The following is a 25,333-nucleotide window of genomic DNA, read 5'->3' as shown; positions in this document are numbered from 1 at the left end:
TGTTAGATGTGCAATCAGTTGCTTTTATTTATATTTCTCCTATCGTAAGACGTTTCAGAAGAAACATCCTGGACATAATAGCAGTTTGATTCTGAGTAATGTACATTATTAATAAGCAAAAAATACTTTAGCATTACTTTTTTTCAATTATTTTTTTTTATAATGATTGTCAATTGCATATAATTGCATATGATTACATTAATATACAGTACACACTCCTGATTCAGAAGACTGGTAAACTGAAAGAACCAAACAGAAATAATGTGTTATAAAGGACTAGTAGATTTGTTAGGACACCAGCAGCTTGTACGGAAAACAAGTGCTGGAGTATATTATACATGTATTTACTGTCATTGACTTTGACGGTAACGTTATATTTTTTACCGCTAGAGGGCGCTGCAAGGCTGTGAAAAAATTGTCAAAAAAAGCCCCTTGATAACATATTTGGCCAGTTATGCTCATTTTATGTTTATTCTTTAAGAGTTAGGCTCATGTTTTCATAAAAAGGAAGAACAAGACCCACACAATAAATAAAGGATAGCTTGAGATTACATAAATTGTCGTCGTTTGTTATATTAAAAATGACCGTAACCTAAATTCTACTGAATTTGATGAGGTGCTGCTGTTGTTGCACATCTGCGCAGACCGACATGACTTTCTAAAGCGTCACCTACTGCATATGTCTGTACATTTGATCTGAATCTGAAGGAGACGCAGGAACTGACCTGCAGCGGCCCGTAGGCCCGGGTCATGTGGGTCAGAACTGATTTCCCTCAGGCAGAGCTGTGCAAACAAAGAGAGGAATATCTGCTGTATACACATGCTGCGATGCATTAAGTCTCTGATCACAAAGAGGGGGGTTTTGAACGAAAAATAAGGAGGTCTAAGATATCTATAAAATTAGTCAGCAATGCATAATAACAAAAAAAACCATCTTAAACAACTTGATTTGACTCATTTCTCGTAACAATCACTCCGAGATAAAATGTAGAATGATTAAATATGATCACTTATTTTTAGCGGTGGGCAACGATTACATTTTTGCGCGATTAATCCAAATGAATCGCTTTGTTCATTTAAACAAGCACATGCCAGAGTAAGTATGCGTTTTGTGAAAAAATATATATACACGTTTCACCCGTATTTCAACATTTTATAAATCACCGAAGTTATCAGAGACATCTTTATATGCCTTCAATGTTTTCCACGTAGAACTTGAAACAGTTTTTTCAGCCATGAATACCATCAAGTTACGCAGTTTCAGAATGTCATCGTTGAAATGCTCATTAAAAAGATTTCAAAGCAAAATCCAAAGTCAATAACAAATTAGATCATTTTGTTAATGGATGTTCTCCTTTCCACAAATGTATTTCTTAGACTGCAAACATGCTTATGTAATATATATATATATATATATATATATTTATTATATTTTATTTTATATATCAGTTCACATGACACACAGAGACCTTTGGCCTCGGCCGTTTTGTGCTCTGGAAGGGTCAGAGGTCGCATTTTATAACTTAAATTGCACTTTACGATATACCAAAGTCAACTTATTACTAGTGCATTTCCAGGCAAGTGAGAAAAACAAAACAAAAACAAGCTAGGACACCGAGATTAGTTTAAAAAACAGCTTTATTAATACCTCTCGTTCAAAGAAATATAAAAGACTGAGAGTTACTTCTATATTTACAGAGCATAGTTTTTGCTTCAAACAAACAGAAACAAATCCTACTTGTATAAATTGAAAAAATATCTCCTGCTGCGACTGTTCCACATCAGATATCAGCAGTAAAGAAAATAGTCCTCTTCATCTCTCCATAATAGTCTGTGCAAAGAAAGAATGCATATCAAACACACCGTGTTGCTGCTACATTAAGGCAAACCCCTAGGAACAATACACTTAAGAAACTCCTTGGTAAAGTGACAGTGTCGATTAGATCTTTTTTTTTGAGCCTTCCTACCGAAAACGTCCCACATCTTCCAAAAAAAAAACTAAAGCATAAAAAGGTCAGAATCTCTTCAAAATGGTTAGCATTGCACCGAGAGATCGTTCAGTACCCTTTAAATTCAAAGCAAGTCACCGGTCGACCGTGACCGCGAAAATAAAAGCGTCGAAGGCATAAACCTCCGGGCCCTAAGGAGCGTTTGCCGGTCGGGTTTGGAGTGGCGGTTAATCTACATACGAATGGAGGATCAGTAGTTTGACGACTTCCTCTCCGCTCAAAGTGCTGCGAGGGTCTGTGCCCCCCGCCATTAATACCTCTTCATTGGCATGGAAACTATGAAAACCTCAAAAACAAAACCTAAAACAAACTCAAATCCACTGCAAAAGAAAAAAAAGTGGACGATGCGTATTAAAAACAAAGCGTAAAAATAGAAATTAAATTAGCTAACGTTTCCTCACGGCATACAGATGTGCAGGTTATGGGCAAAAAAAAACTAAAACAAACCGACGTTCTGCATGCTGTTGAGTGTAGAGCAAAAAAAAAAATACATTTATCAGATCAACTGATACAATTAATTTAAGAGACAAACATTCACAAACATCAAAAGACGCTCCTTTCTTTCACACGAGGAGCAACCCAAGCAGACTCTTGGAGTCTGAAACGGAACTCAAGTCCTGTGGAAGAGCGGCAGGCGAGCTTAGTTTTGGTAGATCTTCTCGGTGGTGCTGTAGTCGTTGGTAGTGCAGGTGTGGGCCATGCCTCGGTGGATGGGTTCGGGGCTGGTGTCGCCGCCGATCGTCAGGTTCAGCAGGCTGGTGCAGGTCGGCAGGTAGACGTGCTGGACGTGTTCCACCTCTGACCGGCACACCGGGCATGACTGGACACACACAACAAACTCCATCAGTGAGCATCCACCACCACAAGACGGGAATATTGTTATACTGCCTGCAAATAAATGACATGACGGTCATCGGGTAGATAGCGGCGGTTAAGAGAGGGCGGCACATGCTGAGCGATGGGCAACACGCGTCAACCGAAGAGGTTTTTCTTACTGCTCATGCTCAGCAGTTAGTGGTTTTATGTTAAGTGTGAGAGTGATAAACATGTGGTTAAGGACCACATCTCAAATAGGTCGGACCTGGAAAACGCAGAGGTCCCTTGTTTATTAGAATGAGCTTTATTTTCACTTTTGCTGATTTTCATGCTAATGTAATTTTGTACGGATGTCATTTACTGTAAGAAATCATTTGGGTTAGTTTCATAAAATTCTAAATTAGAGAAAACTGTAAAATAAAGTATTAAAATAGTTTTTAACGGGATTGTGCAAATATAGGCATCAATATATACTTATCTAAACTTTAAATAAAATGCATAAATTGTTGAATTTAAAAAGACCTAAATTTAAATAAACTTTTTAATATTTTGAATACGCTTTTTTTTTTTTTAAAACCTGAAACTATTAAAAACTAATTTGAAATGAACTAAATAACGTTTAGAAACACCTTGGCAATTGTGTTGTAATAAAATGACTAAAATGGAAATAAAACTAAATTGAACAACCCACTAAAATTTAAATTTCAAACTGGAAAATATAGAAGATAAAAGCTCACAAGATCAAAATTAATTCATAATTACTACTACACTTTTCTGAAGCCACATGAAACTTTGCAACCTGATTTAGCCAAAAAAATAAACCATACTAACTTAATTTCACATGCGTTTGTTGTTAACATGCGGCTCTCGAGCGAAATGCAAAGAGGTCCCTATAGAAAATGTGACAAATGCACTCAAGTCGGGATATACATTTTAAATCTGACGAATATTCGAAACTCCAAATCATAATCTGCTTAAACTACCCGTTTTTTTTCTATTACTTTAAATTTTAGGAAGCACTGCTACTTTTACTACAACAGATTGTTTCCTGCATAACTCTATCCTAATATCTCCGTCGCGCCGCCATTTGGCCCGATGTCACGTAGAAAGCGGCTAAACCTGCATGTTCTCTGACCTGCAGCTGTTCGGCACAGCTCTGGCAGCACACCATGTGACCGCAGGGGCAGAACGCGGCGTCGATCTCCTCCTCGCAGCACAGCATGCACAGCAGCGCCTCCCGCAGCTTCTGCAGCTTCTCCTGGAGCAGCCGGCTCTGCTGGCAGCCCCCGCAGTCCAGGGCCCCCTCCTGCTCGCGGGACGGCGAGCGGGACGACGGGCTGCGCTCCCCCGGCCTCGACATCATGTCCACGAGCCCGGCGTTGTACAGCGCCCGCCTGGCGTAGTCGTACACCTCCTTGGAGGTCCGGCGGATGTCGAAGACGTACTTCTTGCCCAGGTTGATGTTCTCGTTGAGGAAAAGCGAAGCCAGGTGACCCTTGAAATCCCGGCTGTATTGCATCATGACGGCGTTCGTTACGGTGTCGCACCTGCGGAGAGAAGCGTGACTTGAGTATTACACGCCAACACATTATCTGCCCGCCGTCTGCCACACGGCAGCTCAAACGATCCATTATCCATCAGAGATAATGGGCTACTGGAGAGGTGCTGCGGCTGTGAAAACCAATAATGTCGCCGCTTGGTACAGTTCAAGGGTAGAGGGCAGGAGCCGTTTTTCAACGTCTTGGCAATAAAAGCTCTTATCGGGGGCCGAAGAAACCTTGTTTAAACTACTTTTAACTGGGTAAAAGCAGTTTTATTGCCAGGCCGTCTGGAAGGGTCTTTACACAGCGGTTAATGCTACTCTGTGCCTGCGTAGAGTATGCAGTGTTGTATAAAAGCTAGGTTAAATGATACCAGCCCTGTATATGGTCAATTTTAATGTGTTATTTTAGTGCGTTCTGGGTCAAACATTTCACCCTAAAGTCAAATACGACCAAAAAGCATTTAATTATGTTCAGTGGGACTGTGACTTTCTATGACAACTAAAACGTCATAGTATTATGATGGGTATTGTCATTGAAAAAAAAACACTATTGTTATTATATTATATTAAAAACTGTGTCAACCATTTTTGGCATGGCTTTGAAAGACTGACCCATTTGTGCAGCTTTTGTTCTTAGTTAATTTATAACGCTTTTAACAATACAAGACATTCTCACAGCTAGCCGTTTACGAAGAAAGCCCAAAGCTGGTCTGCAATGAAAACTATTCTCTGACAAAAGTCCAAAACAAAAGCGCATAATCCCGTACTTTTCTGACAACCATACAAAAACCAGAAGCACAAACAACAAGATCAACTCAAACTGCCGACACGGAGGCTTTCTATGAGGAAAATAAAACTGAACATTTAACAAACAGCCAGTCAAGAGTGATTATTACACCATAATGTGTAGAGCGGTCCAGACAGGTGGATACTAGATGCTCAATGAAACCTTAAGAGAAGTCGTGTGCACAAGATGTGTGGTGTTAAGCCTGGCAAAGCTGCATATTATCAAAAAAAAAAAAACAGTTTTAGAAATGTAGTGCATTATTGTCTTTAATGAAGGGTTTTACGGCGTCTCACCTGTAAAAGGCATGTGTTTCTGTGATGGCCCGATACAGACCGCTGGCTGCTCTATTGCTGATTAACTTGAACAGCAGGACCACACTGTCGCTGGTTTCCTTGGTGACAGTCAAGTACACGCTCTTCCCTGATTGCGTGGCAATTTGTATTATGGGATAAGATATCCTGCAATGAAAGGAAAATGTGACGCATTACTGAAAGTCAGCGATGGCACGAATTGATTTAATTGTACATGACTGATTCTGGGATGCGAGCTGAACGTTATTTTATGACCGTAAAAAGAGAACTTTACGCCGCGCCTGACCTGTTAACCAGGCTGAAGTCCTCTCGGCAGATAGCGATACCGTCTGGTCCCACACCGATAGCCAACCTCTGTCCTTCAGCGTCCCGCACCCAGTGCCACTCCACCCCATAATGCTCCAGAGACGACACCAGCTGCAGAGCCTGGTACTCCACTGACGCCTGGCTCAGACCCTCCAGAGCCTTGTGCTTGGCTATGATACTGCCAAAAAAACACAACAGAGGCATTGAGCGTGAGGGGAAAATGATACAAGCTGATCATGTGGAGAAGTAAAGTAGGACAGACGAAGAATTAATAAATAAAATAAATAAGGTAATTAATTAAAAGTTGAGATTTACTTTAGTGTGCACAAATAAATAATTAAATCAAAACTAGTAATAATATTAATTTGTTAATTCCTGTTATTACAAATGGTAACATATGCTGACATGTAACATAACTTAGCAATTACTTGTACTTTGGCTAATGATTTGATTACTGGTTGTAGTATTAATTGTTAATGCGACACGTAGCATAATTTGTTGTTTTGTTGATTGGTGTAGCATTGTGTAAACTACTAATGCCTTTTATTACAGCTGGTTGCGATGGCTAATGACTTCTAGTTTATACTGGAAACAATTCTTGAGTAACTCGTTATCTGCTTCCATATAAAAATCAGGCCGGTAAATAAAAGTCTATTATCATGGGTGTCAACCCATAAAGTTGACAATATATTGTGCATAAACGAGTAAAATAAAGCAGTCACTGCCAAAGTCCACGGCTTCGTGTTCCCTGTACGAGACGCTTTGATTTTCTTGTACACATTAGTCTTTATTTGATTCTGGGACAATGATGATTAATCACTACAGACAGATCTCATTAATCCTCTTTGATTGTAGTTGATTAGGTCGTCTGTTATCTAACCCGAACAAGCTGAAGAGTCTGAGCACAAGTCTATAAAAGGAGCAGTGTAATTAGTCAAACAGCATTAGGAGTGCTTTGTTTACAGCCACGAGGCTCTGGATAAGATGTTCACGAGAGTGCACAGATTACAGCTCAGCTCCCTTGACTTTCTCTAGCAAGTAATCGCCTAAACATCCAGCAACCGGTTTAAAATGACAACCTTTCTACTAAGTTACATTAAGTACACATTCACTTTCCTTGGATATCAGTTTGATGTTCAGTCGTATTTCAGCACGACTTGTGGGTTCCAGTTCAGTTTATATATTTAATATTTCTTCTCTGTTTGGCTTTTTAAACGGTGTGTGTTCGTAACAGCTTAACATTGTATTACGTTTATAACAACCCGGTGAAAATATCAGCCTTGCAATGTTATTGCAAAAATGCTCATGTTTAGTGCGCTCAGATCTGTGCAGAGTTGGGAATATTTTCAGACTAATGGCTAAAACGCATTTACATATTTTCTCAGTTAAAAGCACACTACCACCCCCAAGTTTGGGGTCAGGATTGTTTTGAAAGAAATGCACACTTATTCATCAAGGACCCAAAATTAAAAAGGAAAATACATTTTTTATTTTTTTCACAATTTTACAAATTGATGTTTTTCTTTTGAAATCACATATTATTATCATTATTATTAAATTCTCAGTTTCCATAAAAATATTAAAGCAGCACAATTGTTTAACCGTTTTAATACTAAAATCTTTCAGTATTAGCAACACTAATAATTAGTAATAACGAAGAAGATTCAACAAGTAAACGAATCTCCTGAAATACATAAAACACAATACAAGTTAAACCTGGGACATTCACTGAAGAATGGATTAAATAAATGAGTTGAAGGTCAGAGAGAGGATAGCAAGTGACATTGTTTCACCTGTTGATGGTGGCCTGGTTGGGCTCGGTGGAACAGAGCTCAGTGTACCAGTACTTGGCTGTGTTCTGGTTATAGTCGCCGAACTCGGCCTGGGCCAGGAGGGCGCTGAGCTCCTCGGCCTGTTCAGAGCACATCCGCAGATGTCCACGATGCAGATCCTCTTTCACATGCATAAAAAACAGGTGTCTGTAGAGCAGAGCAGAAGGACAAAGAAAGTGAGAGAGTTAGCTGCGAATGGAAACAGGTGGCTGGTGACGCGGTGAAAAGTGAGTGAAGCGCGTATGCGTGTCGACAGGTGGTACGACGGGAAAGAGAGAGCGGTCTGCGCAGACTTAAACAGGTGACGAGGAAAAAAAAAAACACCCATCTTGCACATGCTCTTATGTGCTGGATCCATCTAGTATTTTAGTGTGATCTATTATAGGCAAACCGGTCCTTTAAAAAGGAACAATGAAAACCAGAAGTGGCAAAAAATAAAAAATAAAAATAATCAATTGAAAATAACAAAAGGTCAAAGGAAAAGCAGAAATGACGGTTTCGGTTCAAATTATTCACTTTCACTTCAAAAACCAAACAATATTGCGATTGCATTTGTGTGCAAACTGGTTTAACTTTCACTCCCGTCATGGTCTCATCTCTCGTATCTGTTAACTTAACCAACACTGATAAGGCTCTTAATGCAATACGCTTTTGGTGCGTTTCCAAACGATAAGCATGCCATCTCGAAGCATGAGAACCACACTCACTACTCACTGCTGACGTGAAGCTGACATAAACCCCCGTAGCTGTAATTCTCATTGTGTTTTTCACTGAAGATGGGTCTCTTTTCAGCTGTCTGCGTGACTGTCAATTTTTCTTCGGTCGATCAGAGACAGGAGAATAAGAAACTTTACTTTAAAAGTCAGAAACTAGACTAGCAGCCCTAAGAACCCTGGTTGGTCATTGACTATTGATTAAGGGAATTTTTTTTTTTTTTACCTTGAACAAGCATCAGGGTACTTCCTGCTCAGCTGTAAAATGTACATGATTTTTTGTTTACTTTTTTTAACTGCACTTTGATGTTAAATTAAACATTTTACTACATTAAATCAGTGTTTACTTTTTTTTGTTCTTTAATACAAGTCGCTTTAATATGCAGACTAAACATACTAAAATGACATGGAAAGTAATCGATTATATACACTCATTCAGTATTATCTTAAATTTAAAGGGACTAAACCGAAACTTATTACAAAAGTGCATTTACAAATAATCAAATGCATGAAATTCAAGTTTCAATAGACAAAACATTAAAAGTATTTTTGTTTCTCAAGTGCTTGTATGAACATTCAGCATTAAAACTAAAGAGCTAAAAGTACCAAGAAAAAAAATAGTCTGTATGTCTGCAATGTGCATGATTTAATGTAAAGAGTGCATAGATACATATAAAAAAGGAGTAACAGTTTGTGCATGTCTGCACTGTGCATGCAAAATAGAAATACAAATCACCTTGTGAAGGAGTGTTTGTTGAGTACCATTAAATAACAACTATAATATAACATGTTTGTATGTGGTTGTGCATCTGAGTCATACTTTTGTTCAGTGAAAAAAAAGTTGAATTGGGCTGAGCCATATCAGTGGTTCATCTTCTCCTAAGGTTCTTCACAAACCAGTCTAGTAGCATCATGTGTGAACTAGCACCTAAACCCAACTTCCTGAACTAACCAGCTCCAGTTGGTTTTTGTATGTCTGACCCAAAGCTCTAAATGTCCACTGCAGGACGCAAAATGTTAAATTGTGCAAGTCCCCAGAGACTAGGTTTGGAGACCAAACAGGACTGATGTTTTCCCCCAGCAAGCCTCTGTTCCCTCGGCCAACAGTGGAGCATGGGAACACCAAAAACAGTCTGGGAGATACTCCTGCTCTGCACGCAGGCGATGGCTCTTTAGGAAAACAAACACCAGCATATCAGGTCGCACAGCGCTGCCGACAAAACACCCGGACCGATAAACATTGACTTTGGATGAAAAAAGACAGTAGAAAAAAGGCGGAGAACGAAAATTGAGGTGGATTCATAGGCCAGACAAATAAACAAGACCTGCCGCTTGACAAAGGGAGTCTCGCCCGGCCTGATGAGGCACTTCCCTGCAGTGACATCACACTCATGTGATGAATTACCTGGCAGGCAAAACAAAGGAGGCTGATGGGGGCAGGGAGATAGAGAGGTTACCAGCGGTCAAACTCCAGCTACTTCAGGCCAGAACAAGCAGCGCCGGTTCAGTCAGGATCGTTACGAGACTAATCTTAGAAACACGCAGCTGCGCTGATGCAGCCCCTCGTCATCAACAAACACCACCACACAATGCGTTTTTACCACGGTTAACGAGGGGAGCCATTAGAAGTCTAAAAGTGATTCTTAGAAAAGTCCTATACTGGGCACACACAAAAAAAAAAAAAATACATACATACATGCGCTAATATAATATAAAGTCAGACGGAAAAGAGTTTAAAAATAACAAATTATACTTAAAGTATTATATTTATTATATAAATGTATAAAAATAAACATGCATGGTATTTTTTATTCATTTATTATTATTATTATTTTTATTTTTTTTTTTTAAAGAGTACCATCCCTATTAGATTCAGCACTGAACACCAACTATAATTTCCAAGACTAAATTAGCATTCATGAAATTGCATAAAAAGATACTATTTTTTTTGCAAGCACTTTAAGGTCCATCTAAATGCATTTAAAATGTAACATTTTGCTATATTTAAATGAGAATACATTTCCATTTAACTGCAATTAACTTTTAGTTAGGCGTCCAAAAACATTACACTGTTCACACTCGGCGCATTTATTATGCAAATAACATACTTTAAAAGGGAGAAGACTATCAGCTATGAGCAGCTGAGAACAGCCGGTTGTGGTGGAGTCTAAAATCTTAATGCTATCAGATTAGTGGGCAGGAGAGGGGGTCCGGGGGACACAGATGGGCCCCACTCGGTCTCATTACAACTCACTTCGTAGCATTTTCAGCAAAGTGAAAGTTAACACCGAGTGTGTGCACAAGGTCAAGTCATTATGTTATAAAAGATACGATCCTGTCTGTCTGTAACCTTCATCAGCAATGCCACAACGCCTGTCTGAGACGATAAGAGAAACTGGAGCACAACAGTCAGTTTTTCCTACCATTCAACTATGTATACGTACGTGTTGGCCATGTTATCCGCCTATAAAAGGCATCGACACCGCATTAGTCAGCATTTTCTGCACAAGTTACACTAATGTATTGCCACAGCTCAACAGCAACAGAACATTTCTGCAAATATCTTCAGAACAAAACTAAACTGCAAAAACATGCAACTCTTTTCTTTGAGGGCCCCACAGTTTCTCAGAAGCAAATCAGATCAGAGTTAAATCACAAAAAAAATTATATCATCACTTTGCAGAAGGAGCGTTTGATTGTGTAACTGGAAGAATTCAATTAAAACGCCTGCACCGTTCCGCTGACGAGAAATGGGTCACGGCGTGATATCCGAGAGAGCTTGAGCTTTGCGAAGGAGGGCTTTTGTGGGTTTGAGGTTTTGGCTTCAAATGCAGTGCACTTTTTTTGCACAATTTCCTCAGACGTTTGGCTGTAAAGCAAATCTCACGACAGGCAGAGAGAAAATAAACTTTTGAGTAATTCAGATTACGGCATCATCAATTCAGACGATTGCTTTGGGGAGGCATTGAAGGGTTTAAGTAGACCGGCGAGACTAAATAGGTTTCTTGTGCAAACCCTACTTTTACATGTTCATATGTACAAAGCAATCCTGTTTAATATACGATATTACGAATGAATTCAACTGGGAAATATGACAAGTCTTCTCCACAGAACCTCAAGGGTCATTGTTTTTGTTTTCACTAATTCTGTTCTTTCTAATTGTTTTATCTTCTCCGTTACAGGCAGACTCATTGTTGGGGGCCAGATGTTTGGGGGGTCTGCCGCAAAAGAACAAAACATTCCTCTGAAATGAAACGAGAAGCTTCTGCCCGGAGACGGCAACAAAGAGGCCAATCCGCACAGGAGTTTCATTCTTTTCAGGCGCCCTTTGAAACAATGTGGTTTCAGAGTTAGTCAAATAACATTGCTGTGAGCCATGTGGTGAGGGTTACTCGCAGTCAACGAACTCTAGTAAACCCTGCCACCCGCTTCATGCGTCGCAGGTAAACACCTCCTCGCTAACCCACAAAGTGTTAATCACCAGTCTCCCAAACACTCAAGTAAATATCGATAAAATGGAGAACTCGAACAAAGACCTGCTTTGTGCGCGAACGCCTCTGGTAAGTGATGCGTCAACTTTGCGAGCTGTAATAATGCTGTAGGCTGAAAAAAAACTCCCACAAAATTTAATTCTGCACGGAAACAACCCAACATCAATTCTGAGCAATACACACTCAGCTCTAGAGAGGTGTAGGTTACTATAGTTCATTTACAAATGTGGATAAACCTGTTCTGCCGCGGTCGAGGCGCATGTAATCACAGTAACAAATATTCCACTATGAAATAAGCCTCGGAAAACAAGTAATTTAGAATACGAAATGTGACTTTACGGGGGTATTTATTTGTTTGGCCTTTTGGTCACTTTCAGAAGACCGTAGAGTGGAAACTACTAATTAATGTTTGTGCTTGTTTGTAATTGAATGCAGTGCCACCCATCATCTATATTTGTGACAGGAAACTAAAAAAGCTAAAGCATTTCACAATTTTAATAAGCAAAATGAATTAAATTAACAAGCCCTAGTGAGGTTAAAAAAACCTAACACAGCCCAAAATATGCCTCAGAGATACTGGAGGATCTTCCCCTACTTTAAAGTTGGTTGAGCAATTTTATTGGTAGAGCAATGGGTATTTGGACATTTTATACCAACCATTGGTGTTTGTGCTACACTAATGGCCATTTAAGGATATAAGCGTTAACGATGGTTTTGGGGTCCAGAGTTGGAATAACTTGCTAAGAATTGTAAAACGGGTGAAAAATTGTGTTTGCAAACCATTTCGCTCATGATACACACAAAGCTATGGCTGCCGTTTTATGATCCATCTATGAAACCTTAGGAGGATCTTGCGCGTCATAGTCTTCCAGCAGTAAGGAGGTAATCGGGAGCTTACCGGGATTGCTGGTGACCTTGTTATTAGGATTTGATGTAGCGCGAGAGGCTGGTCTGTGCAGTTGTCTGTTCGTGCTCATTGTGACCCTAAATAGCACCCGCTCACCAGTTCCTGCTGACAACACCCAGGGCTCTGACTGTGAAGATAACAAGACCTGAGATCACAGCAGAATGTTTTGCATATTTGCAGGCGTAAAGAAAACCAGTGGTGTTGCAAGTACAAGAGCGTGGATGTTCTCATGTTTCAGAACAAGAACCAAACGGCCAAGGCAGGAGTATATGCACGACTTAATCTTAAAAACATTATTCGCTGCTCTTCCCAACGGGCTGAAGCTAAACCAGCGCACAGATTAATGTTTAAAAGAGCCCTTCTCTTATTTAAAGTGTGCTGTGCCTCTGCTAATGGTGCTGGCCTCTGTGGATCAACAGGATCATTCAGTCCTGATGAGAATGCTAAACACTCAAGCCCTCCAAAACAATACAGGCATCTTTACACAAGCCCGGCACGCATAGCATGCCATAAAGACTAGCTAGAGCATAATCACGAGCATGCCACCGTTGTGGAGTGCTGACGACTCACTAATGACCTTAATTCTATCCTTGTAACAAAAACGTTAGCTGTACATCGTCAATCAACCACTTTTCGGTCTAAAATTACTTCTATTGTTTAACAAGGTTTGGAAAGATGGCATTTATATATTACGGTAAAAACTAACAAATTGATATTAAAAATGACGATTTCAATGACTGTAGACGAGAAACGCAAAGATCTGTCACAGCAGTGCGCACCCACCCACACTAATACTAAATTTTGTCAGAGCTTTTGATACTTCGTAAATGCCTTTGTGGGAGAAGTTTTGTTTACCGTCACATGAAGCCGCACTTGTCTCCGAATGCGAGATAGGACGCGACACTGCCAGAAAGAGTTTTAAAAACATGTCAGCTAACACTCAGCTGGATGCGAGTGTGAACATCACTTCTGATTACGCGTACTGAAAATAGAGCAGGCCAGAGATGCTTTTTTTGGGGAGGGTGGCGTTTCTTTAACATGTGAGCGTTTGTGGTTGGGAGAAGAGGTGGGGCGGCTCTGAGCCTCAAAGGATCCAGTAATTCTGTAAAGCAGGATTAGGCCCTCAAGGCCTGTGGTTATCTTTAAACTGTTCCTCGTTTGAGGATTTTCCCCAGCCCATAATTAAAAACAGAAAACATTAGATGTCCAAGCACTGGAAACAATCATTTGTGCCAAATACCTTTTGTTGTACTAGTAAACATTTCCTTTATCTGGTAAATCATACACAACCCCTCTCCATAGAGGAAGCATAAGGATCTATTTTTGGAAGATGCACTTATACTAATGAACATGAGGAACTGTCACAATAATGGACCACAGAAGCAAAAGCCGTTCCATTCGGCCCGCTCTGGGGCTTATATAAGCGGCTCTTCGGCATTCAGAGGCCTGTGCACCGTTTAGTGCGCCTTACATAACAGTACAGACAGAGATAAAGAGAAGTAGAGAGAGAAAGTGTGAAAGCCCGAGCAGAGTTCTAGACTTGGACCGGAGCTGAGGTACAGCAGGGGTCGGTGCATGGTCCGTTCTCACTCTAACATTTTAGACTCCAGAATTTAATCAAGGTACTCTGAATTTTGCTTTTCGTTATGAGCCAAGTATAAAAGTTCCCTTTTCAACCAGGCAACTTAATTCTGATCAGTAACACCCACTTTAAGATCCTTTTTACATTAGAAGTCAATTTCAATCAGAAATGTGCAACATTATAGAAAAATGACTTGAAGGTTGCCCCATGTTGACTTAAGTGTTGCAGCAACACCATGGAACATTAACGCAGTAATCAAACATTACCAACTCTACAGTCAGCAAACTGTCACAGTAGTTTTTTTGTAACTTCCAGCAAAAAGGTTGAATCAACCCTTACACCGGTCTGTAATGTGCACGTGCGCTCATGAGCTCACTTTCGGTCGTAAAACCAGCACTTTGAAAAGCTGTTGAAACTGTTTTACAGGGATGTTCGATCCCATTACAGCTACAATACGTTCACGGTTTCTAAGGCGACATCAAAAGCACCAGATACAAAATGATGAGAGAGAATGGCCGACTTCATGCGCATACACAATTCCATTTAAAAATTCTCTGTGGGGAAAACCGTGTGGCTCCAGGCTGCGTTCGTATGCGTGTGTGTGTGTGTGTGTGGTGAATACACGCCAGAGCTCGCTGCCAGTCAATGCGATGAGCAGTGGAACGCAGTGTCGAAGTAGAGCAGAGGTCATTACACAAACAAGGTTAGGGAACATGACCCTTGTAGCTGGAGGCTGGGTCGCATCATGCATGCATGTGCGCACACACAAATCTACAACAGTGCCAAAAAGTTAACAAAGGACTGTTTTCATGCGACAGCAGCCTGCATTACACTCAGAAATACCAAGCTGCCATTTATATTTTGCTATGGGCATCTATTTCTCCATCTTGTCTATTACTCCTTTGACAAAAAGAGCGCGTTTTACGCCGTTTTTAGTGGAACGCAAGAGCACTAAAAATTCTGGCTGATTCGATAAGTTGATAATTACGAGATGCATTAAAATTCTTAATTTCATTAAAATCATTCAATTATTTTTTTATGCAGCCTTTTCTTTTTTGCTATAATTGGATGTCACTTGTGGGTGGGGGCTATTACAATGAGTTCATATGAGAATCATACTACAGTTTGAGATTTATGAATGTATAATCATCCCACATTCTACAAAAAAAGGCATTATTCCATGTACACTGTGCAGTAAGCAATATGCTAATGTTCCTTTCTGAACACTGCCAGCTCCTGCCACATATAGGGCACAATGACTGTATTCATTGTTATTCAGTGTGCCTCACATTCTCTTCCAAATATTCAATCTCAGCCTGATCAAAGCTCTGCTCTCATCCTGATGTCGACAGAGAAACAAAGTCTCAACCCCCGCCATCTCAGATTTTCCTAACACGTCAGCCGTCACACTTTCACACACCGTAAGCCGTTTTCATGCCTATTTGGAAGGACCGTCCAGGGTGTCTTGACAGCTTGAATGAAATTACATGTGGCGGCCCTGGGGGTGCGACGTCCTTCCACCTCGCATCAAGAAGTCTCGCATTTAAAAAAAAAAAAGTGCAACACTTGCAACTACCAGTCCAAGTTTCCCTCCTCCCCCCAAAATCCCTCAATCTTTCCGTCCACCATCTGTTAGTGACCCCCGCTAATCTCCCTCAGGTCAGCAGAGGACCATCTAAACCAAAGAAAAGTGCCTACAAATCCTTACAAAGAGACGCTGACCAGGAAACGGAAGCACGCGTACATGCCCATGCTTCCCTGCCGGTGTCGCTCTGCCCGGAGGATGCATGGATGTGGGAATGCCTGCGGGATCTGGCAAGCTATCCATTTCATTTTATTGAAAAGGACCCAGCAGAGCTCGGAGAGCACACTTTGAGGGGCTCCAAGAACGGGCTGCCTATCAAATAACGGCACACAGCAGATACTGGAAGAGGACAGAGTTCACCACGGGGTTGAAAGTGGTTCACTGCAGGTACATACTCACTGCGAAGTTCAGTTAATGAAGTACGAAAGAGCACGTGACTCTACTTATAACAAGGAGAGAGAGCGAGTGAACAAACAAGACGGTGGAAGAAATCTTCTTAACACTTGTCTGTGCCTCTCTTAATCAGAAACAAACATTTGTGGAAGCAGCGTCCTGACAGAAAGAGTTAATTTACATGACATCCATCGTAATTACCCAGTCAAATTATCTCTGGGGAGAAAGTCGACTGCTGGAGTGCTTCAAAACCTCAGAGTAACAGCTTCATTTCATTTCTGAATTATTAATGCAGAGTCCCATCCATAGCTTTCTTTTTTTTTAGTTCAGAAAAGAACAGGAAAAAAAAAATTGAATACTAAACCAGAGAAAATTAAAATGGAAGAATGCCCCTGACCACAGAAAATAATTAAGGCTGTTACAGTAAACAGTTGTTACAGTCTGGGACTTGCAATAAAAAATAAAAAAAAACACAGGCTAACACAAACATTAAAATAAACTTTAGATCTACAACCCAAAACCCCCCTCCCCTATTAATCTGGGTAGTGAACAACAGCAGTTGCACTTTTCAGGATTAAGATCATTTTTAAAACGCTTATGAAACTTTACCTGCATTATTTTGGTATTTTTAGTTTTTTCCGGCATTTAGTTAAAAAGTGAATTTTTTATTTAATATTGTCATTTTATTTATAAGAGAGTAAGCATGCTTATTTTAAATGTAGCTTTAAATTTTAGCAATTGTTTTTACGGTTAAGCTTTTCATCTGATATTTAACCGAAAATGATTTTTAGTCAAAAACTCCACTGGTTCTTTACAAAGATACAAATTGGTGGTCATAACCATGGAAATAGCATACAACTAAACAGACAAGGGTAAGTCACTTTCTCTATACTGAACAGAGATGATGATATTTTGAGAAATGCTTTTGTCTCAAGGATCAAAAATACTTTTTGGTTACCAACATCCACAAAACAAAACATCCCTGAAATATCCCCCTAGTCTTGTGCTTATACTTTCAAAGCAGTGTGAATTTTAACTTTTTTTAGTCGCCCATGTACTAGCATGTGCGTTTCACTGTATTTTTCAAGTTTTTCCATGTAAAGTTGCGCGCTTTATATTGTGCTCCACATCATTCTCAGACGAAGAACAAAACCAACGCCACAGTTACAGGGAATATAAGAGCATGAGGTGGTGGTGACTCCAGCTCCGTCTCTGTGGCTAGGAGCCTTCTGAGCAAGGGATCACATTTCCTGCTGCCGCTCATAGCACAACGACCTACAGTAACCCACAGGGAGCGGGGTTACTACAGGGCAAACCACTGTACTGAGACAAGAAAAAAAAAAGCTTTACAGGCTACTGTGCAAAGTATGCTCTTTCTTTACCGGAGACACTTGACTTCAGCTGAAGTGAAGCTGGAAGAACATTCATGAAACCAGCGCTGTTAAATGAATATTTAATGTAACATGCCCTAGATTTTTTGTGGTTATAGTTTAACGATGGCATTCTTCAAAAACAACATATATAGCTAAAGTCGGGTGTAGAATTCACATCAAGCACAGCGAACGGGAGAGAAACGGCTTCACGTCCACTTTTATTAAAACTTTCAGACGCTTTTCTTCATGGTCTTCTGAACGCTTTTTCTCTCTGCATCGGAACGGAAGTTTAAAAACGCCTCTACTCATAGACGATGTCCTCGGTCACAACTTCCTCAAATGGTATCATTTTGTAGTAATGCAAACAAAACAAAACACGCATGTACATACCTCGTCTGCTCCTGCAGAATAAGGTGAGGCTCCACGAAGAACTTCACTCTGAGCCGTAGTCTGCAGGGCGTGAGATTGTCCATCTGCTGAGAGATTCTGTTCCTCAGGTTCAGCCACAGGTTTTCTCCCTTACTGCCAGAAAACTGCAGCCCAAAGTAATCCACCTCAATAATTCCCAACTTCCGACACACCTGTCACCAAAGAAAGAGTAACACCTCGTTAAACATCAGAAACGGTTTACTTCAGTTTTCTTCGCAGCAAAAAGGTAAAAACCACACGTAAAACATTTTCAGATTTTACTCATTTTATTGCTATCATTTAGCGATTCTTATAGAACAAATGATTTAACCACACGAGTCGCTAAAATTATTTATATTATTACAGGGGTGCCAAAGTCGATTCCTGGAGGGCCGTCCTGTAGAGTTTATGGTGCATTCAAGTTAAGTCAGATAGTTCTGTTGAATGCAAAAACACCGCCACAAAGTCGTCACTGACAAAGCCTGTAGATATGCAGCACCTGTACCATTAACATTAAACGTAAGGCAAAAAGTTAAATCGTCTATTTCCTCCAAGCAAAATGCCATGAAGCTGATGAACTTGTCAACTAGTAAGTATGATAACTGCAACTATACTCAATGTTATGTAATACAAGCACTATATACACAATTAACAATGGCATTGCTATAGTAAAAGAATGCAGTGACCATGTTTTTTGCACATATTATCATTTGTATAACCACAGTTTTACCACAAATATCACGGTTAAACTACGGTTGGTGTAGCAAAGCCTTGGTTACATTTGTAGTTTTTTCAGGAGGCTATTATTTCCCCTCAAAGTCTCACTTACGTAACAGAGGCGAGAAAATGACTTTAAAAGGGCAAATCTGAAGAAAGCCACGTCTTTAGGGCACCACGCTATGGACGGAAATGTGTTCATAAAATCTCCTGAGACGACACGCTCACACACGCGCAACTAATTCACTCATTTAAGCCTCGTTACATACAAAAGTGCCACCCTCACCTCCTTGAACCGCTTTTAAATTTGGTGCTAGGCTAAAAAGTTTGAGGTTCGTGTAAAAACCATACACAGCAACTTCAGAGATGTCCCTTAAACATTTATAACACGTTGAAAAGCCATCCACGTCGGAGGAGGTGTAGTGTCTCCACGCACGAGCCAAACATCTGCTGCCGAAGCGAATGAACTTTAGTAACCCCGAGCATGCCATCACAAACGCGCACGCACCGTTTACAACAACCACGCATCTTATTTCTTGACAATAATAAACGTAAACGTTTAACTTGCACGCAAAACGTTTGTCGATTCGCATGCAACAAAGAAAAACAAAAACATTTTGCTTCTTTAGGATGCAATACAGGCGCAGCCCGACATACGAGCATTTCTGTGAATGATCTAAAGAAAAAAATAATTCAGATGCGACTTTCAAAAGAACGCGCTTAACGTCAAGTGTCGCGTTTGACCAAATAAACGCGCGCGACCGAAGAGGTAAACAGAGCGGCGTTGATCTCAAGTTTGCATGTGCTTCATATAAACTCATTCATTCCGCACTCATTCGTTTGCTGGCTTGTTTTGGATAGGTGACAGGCGAGAATGAGAATATGAGAAACGTGCAATAATAAAGACCGCATCCACACTTTCATTCATCATCTCACCTTGTTCAGACAGTCCTCTCCGTTCGCCTTGGCGTCCACTTCTATCTCCATCACCACCGCGTCCGGTCGAGTTACGTGGCAGAGCATTTTGGAGAGGTGTTTTGTCTTTGGTCTACCCTTCCTGAACAAAAAAAAATACTACAAACAGCTCTCACTGTTGTCCTCTCTAAGCACCCTACATCAGCCCTCGCTCACTTTCCTCTAGCCTTCTGCTTCTCTGTGACCGAGCGCTTCCTGCTGTATATATACTCGAAGCGCTGTTTAAACCCCGCCCACCCCCACCGCAGCCAATCACGAGAGGCGAATCAAAACCTACAGCGAACGCTCTGACAGCGACAGAAAGCCTGCCATGTTCACTTAGTAGGGAATACTGTGTAGACGCTACGAGCGTCCCCTTCGGTTGCGTTATATTTATGAAGACGCTCTAGTCAAGTTCAGATAACAAAAAAGGAACAAAAAGTGCATGACAAATTGCCTATAATTTGCCTACACATGTACAGTACACAATTAGCCTACAGTAACATCATATCAGAGATCATCAGATCATCATATTTATCCCTCCCTCCAACCATAAATCAATTTCCTCCTATATTTTTCACATAATACAGTTAACACGATGGTTATGCCTGTATACCTACATTTCTTATTAATTTAGACCTTATTAAGATTGTGCTCACTTTAGCATCTATCTATCTATCTATCTATCTATCTATCTATCTATCTATCTATCTATCTATCTATCTATCTATCTATCTATCTATCTATCTAAACATTGTGCACACACAGCAATAAATAAATGTAATTAAATATGCACGCTTTAATATAAATTAATAAAAAAAATAAAATGTATTAAAACACAACCAATTAAATATTTATTTAAAATAAATGAAAATATATTAATAAAAAATATATGTATAAAATAAAAACACAACTGATACATAATATATATTTATATTATATTTACACATTATATTTGTGTGACAGAATTACACCTTGCGCTAAACTTTACTTGAAGTTCGATCGCTTGTCCTTCTGAGACACCATTTCTTGATCACATTTACACTTGAGTACGTCCTGGCAAATATCTCTTAAGTAAGATCACGGCACAATGCCAGAGTCTGCGGTTTAGTCTAAAGCCCGAGGACGGATGGAGCGAGTGCCTTACCGACTTGAGATTACGCTTCACATGTATTATGCATGTTTGCCTGCAACCCTCCCTTGAGGAGCATATTGACACTGCGAGTTGAGACATCAGCCGAAAGGCTTTTGATATTGAATATGTAAGTTGCTGGAACGAAACTAGCTAGCTATCAATGCATCTTCCAGTCGTGTCAGACCAGCAGCGGTCCACGGGGACTAACTATGGTGTAGTCCCCAGAATGACCTTGCAGTAGAGTCGCGCGAGACGGCCCCGGGACAGACACCCAGCGCTCCAACACCTGTCCCCAAACTCCACTCAGTGCTCCCTGAATGCATCACATCAGGAAAGCAGCGTGCTGGAGGCTGCTTGGAGAAAACAACAAGCGTGAAATGCCAAAACGGATCTGTTCTGCTCGCCGTAGCCTGCCCACACATTGCCAGTTTGAAACTTTTTTCTCCCCGAGCATTCACCGCCAGACGTGACAGCAGTCTCGCTAAAGTTGGCTGCACAGACAGCAGAGAGCCCGTGGAGCAACTGCTTCTGCAGGTGTGCTTAAAGTGAGCATGAATACGATGATTGGCCTTTCAAGTCGGATTTACTGAAAGCAAGTCGATCATTTTTATTCCAGGGTATCAACGCTGGGTGGTCCATCATCTTTAAAACTTTAAATACGGTGCAGGGGACAACTGTATTCTGTTGTATTCTTTATTTTTTTTCCACAACAACTACGTCATTTTGATCAACGTTTAAATGCTTGTCAACCAATGGGTTGCTGCGCTGTACTCTTTTCAACAACGAAGTTCGCTATCACAGCTTCATAAGTGGAAAATAGTACATTTTAAATATGTGAAGGCAGCATGTGATCATACTGGGTTCAGATAAAAGTAAAAAAAAATCAAGAAGGACACATTTTTAGTGCTACAAATGAATAAAAAGTGTGCCCGTGTCGTACAACTGAGTGAGCGAAAACATTACTCACCCAGATTATGTTCCCATCGGAAATCATATTCTTTGTTTCATAGAAAACCCATAATGTATTTGTCAAGTTTCAGAAGAAAATGTGAGTGATGTTTGTCTATACAAAATTGAGGCCAAGAGTTGCAGGTGGTTGTCGGGGAGCTATGCGGTTGCAAAGATATTCTGAAGGGTTGTAAGTATGTTGCTATGTGGTTGCTAGGGTGTTCCAAGCAATCACTTATTGGCTCAAGTGTGAAGAGCTCACAGCAAAGTCTCTGTGATTTTCTATAGTACCTCAGCTCAAGTATTTACTTATTTGTACTCATTTATATTATGTGGCAAGTATGAATGAAAATCAATGAACAGATATTCCATCTATGACAGCTGAACTTCTCACTCTCTCTGTGGGACTGGGCAGAAATACATGTAAGGTACTTAAATAATCTCATACAGAAGCGAAATCAAGTCAAGAGTCAATCCATGCACATATGATAAACAGGAATAATTATATGTTTTCTTACATTAATCAGATCAGCAGCCTGCCACAGTTCTGCTTGTATCAGATTGAATGAACAGCTTTAAATGCATTATGCCGACACAGCGTTATACAATCTGTTGTAGTGAGTGGTTGAAAAGAGGACACACAATACAATGAATCAGTACCTTGTTATATTTTACCTGCTTTGCACATTAAATCAAAAGCTTACTGTGGTACTGTGGTCTTTCATCCTTAAGCTGACGTTGGACCACGGGAAATTTGGCAGCATTTTCTGTTTTATAGCAGATTAGATTTTCATACAAACTGGCAAATGATCAAATGTGCTCTAAAAATCACAAAATGTCCAATCCTTGATGATTATTCAGCTCGCACAACACGATTAACACAAGCGGCGCGCATTCCTGGATCGACATCCCGTGTTTCCTCCTGACTTCAGGTTAGGGTTGGAATTGCATGTTTGTAAAATATTTGAATGTTTTGAAAGACCTTTAAAGTTTTATGACCTTAGGCTGCATTTACTTGAGCAAAAATACAGTAATATTAGTGCAATTTTAAATAACTCTTTGTCAGTGAACAAATGCAATTCATTCCTGTGCTGCAAAGCTGAATTTTCAGCATCATTACTCTAGTCTTCAGAAGTCATTCTGGTACGCTGATTTGATCAGACACACAATGCATAGTAAGCTCATAACAACATTCCAATCGCAACAACACTTGGTAAAGGTTTAGCGTGTTAATTTTTCTTGGCGGACTAGATCTTCTACGCTGCTGTAAGACATGCTGCTGCTGCATAAATATACATACATACATGCATTGGTAGATCTAGACAGGTGGAGCTGGGGGATGTGGGGGTTTCAGAGGAAATCTGATAGTGTGCCGACCAGACCAGCTAACAGTGAACTTTGAACTAGACTATTTAAAGGATGAGCAGGCAATCTCACTGGCTGCGGAACCAGTAAGAATTCTGAAATAGAATTTTGTACTTTTGATCACTTACTTGCTCTGAAAGAAGCATTAATTTCTGCGTAAAAATAAAAATGCTTAAATAAAATAAGTAAAATCAATCATACTGCTCTCAAACTTCTAAGCGGTTTCAGAATCACCAAAGGTTTTGATGTTGAATGTTTTTTTAAGAAGCACGCTGACAAATTGACACCGAGAAGAAAGTCACAGGAGCTTCTTGTGATGAGAGCCCTGCAGGTGATAAATTTCCAGAGAAGATGAACAAAATTTCCGAACGGGAACATATCTGAGGACAGCCCCGTCATACTCTGTAACATTGGGTTTTTCTCTGTGAGTCTCTGATGTATCTTCTTTGAGGTGGGGTGTGACAGTAAGTGATTTCTGTAAAAGCCTCAGGGGCTGAGTGAGATATTGCGAGTCAATGCGCTCAGACAGAGGTGCAATCTGACTATAATCACTCAGAGTTATTTTGACAAGGATAGGGCTCATCTTGACGCAACATCATATTTATCTGAAAGAAACACACTTCCTATATGTAGAGTGGCGTTGCTTATAAAAATTAGGCCACCGTTACACCCCACATCATTGTGAAGCTCTGAGGATTTCTGACGGCTTGTTTATTCCCCCTCTGGCTCCACACTTCCAGCTGATGAAAAACTAAGTCCTCTGTGTGAATGCAATTTTAGTGACAAAAAACAGGGGTAGAGGAGAGTGGGGTAAGCGGTGCCACCTTTTAGTTAGAGGAGAACGAGACTGTGCTAAAACTAGTTATTTTTTAAATTATAATAATTTGTATCTAACACCATTTTATAGACTACCAATGCACAAATGTGGATAGCACATTTGAGGCCTGGACAGTTATTTCTAACACAAACTTCTCTCATGCAGCACTGACTCAAAGGCAACTGAAGGCCAGCGTTCGGGATAAACGTGTAACAGCATAATAAACACATAACAGATACTAAGAATAAAATGTGCAGTAACTTATAAAATGGTAATGATTACAGAGGGGATGCATTTAAATAGTATCTACAAAAACTAGGACATGCTGAATAATGTTAAACCGTTGCTTTGCCTGTTTTTAAATGGCCTGTTTTTAAATGGCCTGCCATTTAAAGGCCATTTAGTAAAGCGGCGCTCTTCTGATGCTTTTGATTGGTTCTCTTGTTTGAGCTCGAAACACACCATGTCCGCCAGTTACCGCCTGTTGGAGATTTCCCACCATGGTGAATGATAAAAATGCGTTCCGGTGATGTAAAAAAAAAAATCAGAACAATCTCACTGTAAAAAGTATGTAATCAATTAACATAATGGGTTACATTTTTAAAAGGGGTAATCTATAATTGTAACTCTAACAATAAACAATAAATATATATACTATTACGCCTACTTTTCCAAAGCAACTTTCTAAACAAAGATGAAGGCAACTTTCTAAATATTTGGTCACATGACAAAAATGTACACAATTTGCTAAATTATTGGGCGTACACTCTCTCTATTAGTTGTTTCCTTTTTCTCATTAAAATCACACATTTAAACATCTTTAAAAAAGGACAGATAAAATTGAAATAGGCTATGTTTGAAACAACAAAAAGCAGTCTGACCACAGCCCCGAGTGTGTTAGCTAATCATAAAAGAAAAGTACCTGTTGAACAGTAACAAACAGGAAACAGTTTAACCCCTTCAGACTTTTTTTACTGAACAAATGAATGTTTATCCACTTGATGTTTGCTCTTATCCAATATACAAATAAGATTTGAACTCATTTTTTATTATATTTTTTACTATAGGGGCCATCAGGACTGAAGAGGAAGAGAAAAAATCCCCACGTTTGAATCATACGCAATAAATAGAGCTTGTGCACTATAGTTGGAACTAGTTAGAACTAGAAGTAAGAACAATGCAGTAAGAATGTGGAAAAAATGTAAGTCTAAAAAAAAAAATAGTTTGATCCTTTTTATTGGTTGAAGTGGGTGCATCTGAACATATATATATATATATATATATATATATATATATATATATATATATATATATATAAGTGTATATGTGAATGGGCTTATG

At 39.9% G+C, this 25,333-nt stretch overlaps 1 protein-coding gene across 1 annotated transcript; it reads right to left on the bottom strand.

Annotated features, from left to right (window-relative positions):
- Positions 1–1,620: 1,620 nt before the first annotated feature.
- On the bottom strand, positions 1,621–19,935 carry mylipa (myosin regulatory light chain interacting protein a). Its single transcript, XM_043217804.1, has 7 exons — positions 19,710–19,935; positions 18,039–18,229; positions 7,566–7,751; positions 5,753–5,950; positions 5,449–5,613; positions 3,961–4,372; positions 1,621–2,829 (listed from the first exon to the last, which is right to left on the bottom strand). Exons 1-7 carry the CDS (start codon positions 19,794–19,796, stop codon positions 2,650–2,652), a joined length of 1,419 nt encoding a protein of 472 aa, XP_043073739.1. The 5' UTR covers positions 19,797–19,935; the 3' UTR covers positions 1,621–2,649.
- Between the last annotated feature and the right edge of the window lie 5,398 nt (positions 19,936–25,333).

Source organism: Puntigrus tetrazona, chromosome 19 (assembly GCF_018831695.1).
Source record: "Puntigrus tetrazona isolate hp1 chromosome 19, ASM1883169v1, whole genome shotgun sequence".
NCBI classification, from domain to species: Eukaryota; Metazoa; Chordata; class Actinopteri; order Cypriniformes; family Cyprinidae; genus Puntigrus; species Puntigrus tetrazona.
Note: the sequence above shows the minus strand (reverse complement) of the source record. Positions and strands in the feature narration are given on the sequence as shown.